The sequence below is a fragment of the Saccoglossus kowalevskii genome, chromosome 1 (assembly GCF_978046115.1).
Source record: "Saccoglossus kowalevskii chromosome 1, keSacKowa6.1, whole genome shotgun sequence".
Taxonomy (NCBI): domain Eukaryota; kingdom Metazoa; phylum Hemichordata; class Enteropneusta; family Harrimaniidae; genus Saccoglossus; species Saccoglossus kowalevskii.
In genome coordinates this window covers 27773926-27784738 of record NC_140641.1, presented here as the reverse complement: position 1 = coordinate 27784738, position 10813 = coordinate 27773926, and the positions used below count along the sequence as shown (strand labels likewise).

General features: G+C 37.1%; 1 protein-coding gene across 1 annotated transcript; it reads right to left on the bottom strand.

Moving 5' to 3' along the window:
* Positions 1 to 273: 273 nt before the first annotated feature.
* LOC100374429 (uncharacterized) lies at positions 274 to 10616 on the bottom strand. Its single transcript, XM_085508571.1, has 9 exons — positions 10319 to 10616; positions 9620 to 9753; positions 6206 to 6297; positions 3548 to 3591; positions 2964 to 3004; positions 1895 to 2583; positions 1381 to 1519; positions 760 to 904; positions 274 to 607 (listed from the first exon to the last, which is right to left on the bottom strand). Exons 3-9 carry the CDS (start codon positions 6244 to 6246, stop codon positions 435 to 437), a joined length of 1272 nt encoding a protein of 423 aa, XP_085364697.1. The 5' UTR covers positions 6247 to 6297; positions 9620 to 9753; positions 10319 to 10616; the 3' UTR covers positions 274 to 434.
* Positions 10617 to 10813: the final 197 nt, after the last annotated feature.

Below are 10813 nucleotides of genomic sequence, written 5' to 3'. Positions count from 1 at the left end.
GTCTTTGTTATATGGATCGTAATTGGTTTATATATTTCTGCTGGAGAGCAAATGTACACGCGGCATCTTCTGTATTTCGTGTGAACCATTGCTAATCATCATTAATAATTAATTATTCGAAATTGTCAGTTCGGTGCCAAAACAGAAGAAATGTCATTTATTGTCGTGTATCGAGTAGTGAAAATAACTTGACTGGAAATCAACGGTCCATGTTGATATTACATAGCTGGTTCGTTTTAAAACTAGGCTGATGGCGGAAGAAATAATATAATATTGACATTTTGTTCGTTTGTTTATTATGGAAAACCTGGTGAAAGTAGTTCATGCGAACTAAATCTGAACAAGATCTTAATGCAAATAATAATGTGATTGGAAATTAAAATCAATGACGTCAACAAATCAGTGTTTTTATCCCGATACAAAGGTAATCTTGTTCATGATCCATATTTTCTTTCTCGTTTGACTTTTGTGAATGTTGATGTCAGACGTCTGGTTATAGGAACAATGTCTTGTATGTATAGCGATGTTGCTGTGGGGTTGAATTTTCGTTCTGTCATCAGAGATAATGACCATGATGAATCGGATGACCCAATAAAGACCTCAGCCCCTGCAATTGCGAATATGGGAATTATAATGATATTAGTAACAATAACTGTGTCTGTAGAAGAGAACAATCTGTGTAGCTGCACGATAATAACAATTCATGTCAAACATTTGTTTGCATAATTAGCTGATAATTAGGCTAAACTTTGTACATACTAGTGCATAGTTCTTGTTCAAGAAGCGATAATTTGAACATATCTTGCAAAAGATCCTTTCTTCCCGCCACCATGTCCAGTGATATCTTCGAAGCATCGAATACATTCTCTGGGTGAATTACTTTCGAGAACTCCTCGACTATTGTCTGCAAAGAATACATTGAAATAATTACAAAGCGCAGTATTATGGTAGACAACAGCATGCCATTGAATCTAGGTATCAAATTGTTACGTCAAATATGTACCAATGAGACATTTCCAATCCATGTGTCAAACAGACCATTATTAATTCAGCGTTATACTCTCATTCGATACCTATATGCAATTTTACATTCCATTTGTCTTCCACCGTTTCCTTATTGCCACTGAATTATTTTATGGATGGGCATACCATATGTTATTGATTCACTCAAATGTCTTTTAAATCAGTTCACTGTGTAAACACCTGTCCATTCTAAATATTCGAATGGAATTATGAAAGCAACATTACACAGCAAGGTGTGACATGATATTTCATTCTGGGTTCAACAATTCTGCATAGTAAGGGGTGAAATATTACCCCACGTGTATACTAGATACAATTTCTAATGAACACAAATAATGGAAATATGAATGAATATACCTTTGAAAATGGAGGGTGTGCGATAAAGATACAGCTTAGATTATATTTCTTCATCTCAGATGTTATATTCTGAACAATGACGGAAAATGTCATTCGTAGTTCAGATGACTTATCACAGAATATATTGCGTATAGCACATCTGTATAGAAGAATCGGTTCATAGTATGGGAGAAATGCTTTTCAGTTAGGGAAATCATCAAATGGACTGAGGTGTAAGTGTGATTGTTTGATTGCTTGAAATATTTCTTCAGATTATAAATGTATATATATATATAATAATCATGAAAACTCAAACTTGCTATCATTTCTCATTTTTAATATTTATCACATTTAAATCGTATTTCATGAAAACAGTGCTGATCGAATACCACACACAGATGTTGAATTTCTTTTAAACAAAACAAACATGAAAAACACGAGCCAGGATCTCACTCTTACGACATGTTGCCCGTAGTGGAATGATTAGCTTATACGATATCTATATTTTTACTAACAATTATCATGTTCTACTCACTGTTCAGTAGTCTTGTCTCTCCAATGCAGCGCTAAATACGGCTGGTTACCGCAAATATGCGACTTTATATCGTCCGCTGCTTTTCTAATATAGCTCGCTCTCTTTAAATGGTTTTCTATAGTTAGTTGGCGAAGCATGTAGTAAGAATCATGCCCTGGTTTATTAGGCAGTACGTCTAACAAACAAAGACATGGAACAGAAGAAAACAACACAGTACTAAGTGTTTCTCTGCTTCCACCTAACGAGACAGGAAGCGACAAGTTAAATACACCGGTGTATGCATCAATAGTTTCTGCCATCATCTTGTTGGCTTTACGACTGTAATGTACCATGCTTAAACTCCTGCCACAGATGTCCACAAACTGTTGAAATGGAATTACGGGTATCAACTGACGAAGTAGTTGTGCGTCAAAGGTCTCACTGAAGTAGTGCATTTCTTCTTTTGTGATTGTTCTAATGTTCATACCCATGTTGAAAAACGGCGTGAGGACAATGGTGCGATTAGTCGCCATGGCTACTCCAACCGAGTTTCGAAATGCTTGAAATTGCACGTTATTGCCACCTCCACCTCTGTCTGCAATAATCGGCAGTAGATACCTGACTTCTACAGGTCTCTTAGCGGCATACGAACCATTAAACCTGTTGACTGCTGGCAGCTTCACCACATGGTGTTTTGATGAATTCACAATCTGCATTAATACAGTTTAAGTTGTTAATTACAAAACAGTATTAAAATTAACGTGAAAGTATCTGAAGGTCGTATGTGTTCAATATAACTTCAACTAAAGACACGCAAAAAGATACAAGATCAGGACTGAATCAGGGTCAGGATAATTCGAAAAAAAAACAAAACTTATTCTGCCATAAACAAGGCATAGAAATACAATATACCAAAGGTCTGCAGCAGTCTTGAAATATGGTAATAAACTCATATTACACGAAAACATCATTCCACTGCACAAATTACAAAATTGTTTGGTCGTGGGAGGGACAATATTTAGTAGAACAGTTCCCAGCTCTGCTACAATTAAGTCAGCTTCGTTTAATGCACATGCAGATTTACTCTCACCTGTTTGTTATGCCATATATTATTGTTGTTGTTACCAGATTCTGTGAAAGAGAACATAGAAGGGCGATGATGTATATATTTTAGCTAGACATAATTTTATAGTATCTACTTGTTTTCAGAAAACAATAATTTAGATATCCATTTCAAGGGAACAGATACAATGGATGAAATGTATTACACGTGGATTTCCATGGAAATATATTATATTAATGCTGCTGACTTTTATGAGAGTTCGAGGAATTATGTTCATCAATATGTCGCAAGGCATCTATGTATATATTATTTAAATTAACGACGGACGAGAAATAAATGACAAATATTTAATGACTACGGCAAGTCATGGGGTGTACACAAGACTTGTCATCCTTTCAATAGTGTTCTCTTCCCCTCCAATCACAGCATGCCTAATGACATCACCTCGTACGAACACACCTGTTAATGTTACTATATTAAGCTATAACAATAACAATGTTTAATTTGAACAGTGTTCCACATTCTAGGGCAAGAGTCTAGATACTCACAGTTAACTTGATTAAATTGTTATAAAGTAGTATAATTTTATGATTTGTTATGGTTAAACTCACCAGATATATTAGAATGTAATTTGATATTCCGCATATCTTCTACCCTACAGAAACAGTGAATAACCGTTGTTAGTACCTGCAGTGTATATTGAGTGGAATATACAGAGTAATTCGAAAGTATACGTTTATTCCTGTAAACCCACACTTTCTAGTGGGGTTTCTAATATTAATTATATATATCTCCACAAAAACAAGTGTAACTATCTAACCCGCATTCACATGAAAATCGTCGGAATCACAGATTAGTTTTTCTATTTTCAACAGCTTGTGTGTGGTTCGAATTTTTTTTAAATGTTAATTTTAAGAGCACATCATTTCTGGATTGATGGTAATGTATATACATACATTACGTTACCTTCCAATTTCAATTTGAATATAACATTTCTTAAGTTATATTTGTCGTATTTATATTGATATATGTAACTGGTACGCCGGATAATTTGCATAATTTTGTATAAATGGTTTAAGTCATTCATGTAAAGTCTAAGCACATGGTAAATATCACTTACACTTGACATCACTCCATGTTCACAACGAGGTCAGTAGGTCAATATTTTATTGATTTGAATACGGACATGTAAATATCCATTTACGACTATGATTTTTGATATCGTAAGGGTTATTAAATTATTTCTAATTTACCGTGTTGAGTAAATGCTGGCAACTAGGTGCCACTAGAGATTCAATAAAACAGTAATACAGCAATCACAACATAAATCGGTTTTCCTAACATGTTATGGCGGTGAATTAGCCGCCACCCTCCCCCCCAAAAAACACAAAAAACAAAGCTAAATTGGTTCCCAATGCGACGCTTGCGATACCAGAAGAGGCGAAGTAGAACTTGTCGCAATATACATTTGTACCTTAAATATGTAAATACCCCTGATATCTCGTTACCAGCGAGAGATCACGAGACTTGTTTTACCACTCAAATATCATTTCACTCTCTCCCTTGATTGCGTCTATTGTCAGGGAACAGTGGACAGCTGCTCATAATCCACACTACAATGTCATTGCACTCAAACTAGCCTTATATTACGATGTCAAAATGTATAAGCCTTTCTGGAATCAATCATAACATCGTAAAATTCGAAAAAAAACAAACAATATAAACCACCCCAACCAATGCCCCCTCTCCCGGAAGTGATTATTTGATCATTTTTAATTAAACGCTCCTTTCTATAGAAAAACCTGTAATCATACTCCCATACCCGAAAAATAGTGTGACAATTTATTTTTTATGTACATGTCTATTGTATTTTACCGTTTAAAGTTATTTTTAACTATTCGTATATTATTTAGCCCGTCTTCATTCATCCAGATTCATCGTTTGGATGAATGATCAAAAGGTCACCTGAGAGGGCATGATTCACTCTCCTTTATTCACTTTCCATAAATTGATAAGGTACAACAAATTCGACGAATTAGATTTAGGCGACATTATGTTAATTATATCCGTATTTAAGTATTTACTGCGAGCACATGGCTGATACGTGTCAACAGTAAATATTAGTTCACCCACTTGTAATGTTACTAGAGTCGCTTCGACGACCGAATGTATAAAAACGACCACTGACAACGCAGTCGACCTGGGGGCTAAAATAACACATGTTCAAATTTCTACACGTTCGTAGAACTTTGGTAATGCCATCACGTCAGGGGCCCTTTAGATGGAGGTTCGCAAATCACGTGATCAGTTATATATTTTCGTCGTACTTTTATGTTTTGTTTCCCAACGATTTTTTTTTTATATCTTTTTTTTACCTGTCTATGACATTAATCATTCATCTTATAGAAGTGAGCACCAGTACGTGATCCTATTGGAATGGAAGAACCCGTGATATTTATATTAAATGTACATTCCCGCGTAGTTGAATATCGATGGCAATGACCTTCATTTGAACATGATCCTATAGAGATTTTACTAAAACGCAGACATATTAGTCCATAATGACGTGCAACAGCTTGTCTAGTTTGACACACGATCTCACAGTCTATATTGAATTTCATAAATGTATGCAACCTTGTTTGGATGGATATTACTAAGTCGGTAATTCCGTCTACGGTAGGAAAAAAAATGAATCAAATTTATTCAGTGGTTTCTCCAATTATTACATACATATGTATGTATAAAACGGCGATTGATAAACACCAGTCAGCTGTTGCCTTATATCAACCGGGTGTGACAGGATTAAATACTCGTTAATATTTCTTTTTCATTTGTATAACACTATATTGCACGAATATTCATCGAATCTTTTTTGATTTACTATGTGATACACTGGAATATAGATGATTCGTGTTCCGAAGCTTCCTCCTTAGTTTAGGATTCAGATAGTTTTAAATGATTCATCTATCAGAGGTTTCTTCAAATGCGGAACAAAATGGTACTCGTACACAGGGGAATTTATTAATCTCGATATTTGACACTGTCGCGAAATTTAACATGGTTGGGAAAAGGTACAGTTTCCGTGTCAGTCTCGCACTATCCCCCGGATGTCAGCAAATTAATATCCCGACCATATGACAAATATGACTTACCGTGTTAAATAAATGGCGCCAGCGTCTAACTGCATATTGTAGAGGAGCAATAAAACAGTGATCAATGCAAAACAAACACAAAATACGTAAAACCGTTGAATTGTTAACATAATATACCTTGGAAATGGAAATGTCGTCTTAGCATTGTCGGGCTGCATCTACTTCACTGGTCGTGGTCTGAGTTGAAACGTGCGCCGTATGCAAATATGCTGTGAAATGCAAATATGTATTTCAAATAGGGATTATTGGGCCAACAACTGCTCTGGTAGTATCTGTATACAAAGGCCGTGACACGAGTTGGAGTCGGTCAGTCAGTGCCCTGTAAATGCCACAAGCAATAAATACACTACAACGAGTTTCAATGTTTCAAAGAGTTAATGAAATGGCTACAGCGTTGGTTAAATTAGGAGTAATTAACCGTCACTTGTATATACTCTTGATTGGTGTTCCCAGCCTATTCTTATTCGACTTTACACACGGAATATTTCACCAGAAATAGTGATTGTATATTTGCTGAACTTCGGAGTTGCCAGTATTAAAGCGGGAGTGTCGTCACCTGCGCACGCGCGGAAATTGAGACTCAAGCGACGATATCAAACAACACGCGCTAAAAGCGCAAAGGCTCATGGGTAGACGCGTGTTTGTAAACAACGACACGCTATGGCCAACTGACGCATGCGCAGGGGTCGACTCCCCCGCTTTAATCCAAAGATAATGATGAAACGTCTACTATAAATACTTCCAAAGATACAGTTATAGGTGAATGCGGACGTTTACAAAGGTGCATACAATTTTGGCTCAAGGTTTTAGAACTGCTAGCTACGTAATACTGACTCACTCGGTAGACACAATTACCCGGAGAAAATTAGTCAATCATGTCCAAAAATGATTAAGGAGGCATTAAAATAAACCCAACGTGGCCACAAGTCGATTATATTTAATCAAGTACTAGTAACCAATGATGTGTTTAAATGCGTTTGAGAAACGGTTGGAGATATGTTTCAATGTTGCTTTTTTACTAGTTTTTGTATCTAATTTGAACAAAATCAGTCAAAGCATGTTTATAAAAACACACACACAAATTAAACTAACGTAGTCGCCAGTCGGTCGTTTTGGGTCAATTCACAAAACTGACTGACGTGCACCAGTAACCCATGTGTGTGAAGTTCATACAAAGCTTCTATATGCCAAGGAAACGGTTGGGACAAGGTAACATTTTGTGAATTTACTTTCATACTGCCGCCAGTCGATTCAATTTTATCAATAAATGTGCAATCCATTTATGTCTTTGTACTAAATCTAAACATAATTTGTGAAAGGGTATCAGAGAAACGGATATTAAACGACATTGTCAATTAGCTAGTTAGTTTTATAGGCGCGAGATATCGCATAAGCACTGAGGCGATATCCATAACGACCGATACGTATGAGATATTGTACGTAGAGACAAGATGACCAGTCAGCCATTTTATACAAGATGTATGTGTTAAATTTGAACTCTATCGGGCCAGGTATCGGAGACGTTCCGGAAAAAAATGTCCGATAGTCGGCAATTTTGAATCCAATCACAAAAGTAAAATATAAGGGAAACCAATGTGCCATTATGTTTAATATATATGCAAAGTTTAAAGCAAATCCAATCACACACGAATGATATCTGGTTCCGGATTAGTGAACGTGTGCGTTTTTGATAAATATTAGACTTTAAATTGCTGCCATTCGGCCATCTTGAAACGGAACAGGGAACAAATGCATACGAATATGTCTGATATAATGTTTGATGTATGTGCGAAGTTTGAACTTGATCGGTCAAAACGTGTGTGACGCACGCGCGGAGTTCAATCCATGAGTTTTCGGACTACGTTCGAACGGGGACTAGCAAAATGGCCGCAAGCCATTTTGAATCAAATCAGTAACCCACCATGAGTGATGCCAATACCAAGTTTGAATGAAAAGGTTTATGACAAGTTCAAATCTTGATTTTTAGTGCTTTGAGGATAAAACTGGCCATTAGCTAGTCAAAGCCCAAACTAACGAAGAGCAATGAATCGACTTGTAACCGACGGATGATGGACGAAATAAAAAAGCGAGTTCCCATTTCCGAGTCGGGAACTAATAACCAATTATTATGTTGCGGATATAATTTATGTTGTGCTGGGATATATCGATGTGTCATTTCGGCCAATAAACAACATCAGGCACCAAGTAAATGTGAACTAGAGAACACCACAGTTAACATTTGGCAGTCAACTATATGACGATCGTTATTTGTGGATATGTTATGTAATAACATATATAACTTAGTATGTTATCTAACTAGTATCTTTTTTATAATGGGTCCTCTTTTTGTTCCTTGAAAGTCTAATTAATTTTTGCAACGTCTCGGTGACATTCCTCGTTACAGAGATGCAAAATTTGGCTTGTAAAGAAAATAGCCATTTTGGGTTATGAGAATCGTGGCTCAGCGAGTATTATTCTATGATCCTGGTTATCTGTGCGGACCAGCACATTATGTCCGACAAGGCCTGCACTGTTAACATGCGACGAACTGCCTCGAGTTCTCAGTATCCACGTTGAGCTTTAGATGTTTTCTGTATCCGACTATTTACCAATGGTATCACGCCCTTCCAGACCAACAATATATCCACTATGATAACCTCTAGTGGATGCATTAGTATACATAATATTATGTAGTACAATGTCTCACATCAACTAGCGATGTGTCATTAAAGGGCGCTAGTCGTCGCGCTGCGCATGTGTGACATTTGTGTTGATAAACATTGATTTTTAAACAATCCAATGTGCTCTTCAATTGGAAATCATGAGGTGTGGAAAGTATGAGTTTTGACCTAGGCGTGACTCCTTTGATACCTTCCAATCACCTAAAAATGCCTAATTAAAGCTTGGGAACGTCTCAGTTTGTACTCGTTAATCCACAGTCAACAGTCTCCATCTTGTTCATATGAGACCAATATATCTCGCGCATGTGACTATTTCAACCACAGAATTCTAACAAGCACGTTTTGCTAAACAAGCAAACAAAAGTCTCATAATCGAGCCTACATCAGCATGCATAGAGATAATCTGGCTAATAACTGCTTCCAGTGCCTTCGCGTTGCATGTACACTCCACCACCCCCAAATATGCTTTTAATAAGCTCACGCAATACACATTCCAGCCTCGTTACTCTGTCAGCGGAAACATAAATCATCCCCTCCTGCATATCTGATTGATGACCTAACCAAGTCACTGTTAAACTAGGCAACCATTTACAGTTATATGTTGCTAACAAAAATCTATACTGTAAATGGGGTAATTATTCACTGGGTTTTAATTTAGTTTATTTCGCTGACTGGAAAATGCGCTAAATTAAAACCCAGTGAATATGTAAAATTTAGCATAGAACACATTATCTAAATGACGAGACCATGAATTTAAAACCCACTGAATATGCCTGAAATGGTAAATCAGTAAAATTTAAACCCAGTGAAAATTAATCATTTTACAGTATTTAACCAGATCCGAACGCACCTGCTTACTCGCAATACCGGCCTTCACGAGGTCCGGGCGCCACCTACGTCATCACCCAGAAACATGGAGACATGACAACTTTAATGTCTTGGGAGCTCCACCACGCGACCATAATCTTGCCAACAGATACGGCGCTGTGGAAATACCAAACGCCAACACGGAAAATACAAAATATTTACTCACCTCACTAAAATTTCAAGAAAGGGTAGCAATGATGATCCTGATAAATCTGAATATGGTGGTAAGCAGATTTCAAGTCAAAGGTGAATAAATAATCGTTATAAACAAATACTAGCCTGGGTAACTTCGTTGCAATTAAAATATTCTCACAACAGAATTTATACTTGAACAAATGCAAATTGATGTGTTTGCAGTCCAAAACCAGTCTGCGCTTACTGTCTCGATTCCTTACTAAGAAATTTGTTAATTTCATCCACTAACTGCTGATTTATTCTTGAGCAAACTTGCTGACGGCGGAGTCGTAATAAAAAGTAACTTGCACACATTACCATTTATTTCTAAACCATATGAATTAGCACCTGTATACACCAAAAATGTTATTGCACCCCGTTAAGCCTACCAACTAGTGAAACCAAATTATCTGCTACATATTCTATTGTATCGCTACTAACAAACGAAACGAAATTCGAACTCAGCCCACTAAAACCCCCGACACGAAAAGCCGCAAAAAACACTTACCTTACTTTCGTGTTCTGCTGTAATCCCCTGCCGACCACGATGTGCAGTCATTCCTCCAAAAGCCCAATTTACAGCATGCGAAACACGATCCCAGCTTCAGCGCGGGGGATGAGAGGCCTGTCCGTCTTGGTTTGGTTGCGCATGCGTTGCATGATTGCACCAACTTTTGCTTACGGCTGGCACTCGAAACCGATTTCTAAATTCGTTTTTCATTATCGGAGTCTTCCGCCAAATCGTGCGCCTTGTACTCATCAACAAATTTCCACCCCAATTCCTCGCGATCAGCCAGACAGACACTTCTGTCATTGAGCAAGTAGAGACATAAATTCAGCAATCCGTTTCGTAGCAGCGGCCAGATGGACGTTATCTTAGGAAATCAAGCTCCTTCCCTGCTTCAGTCAAATCGTAAACTACTTTATCATTGAATTTGAATTGTTCCCCGCATGATTTCTTTTGAAACGTAGGAAATTAAGAACTTTTCACCCCCTTCCAAGA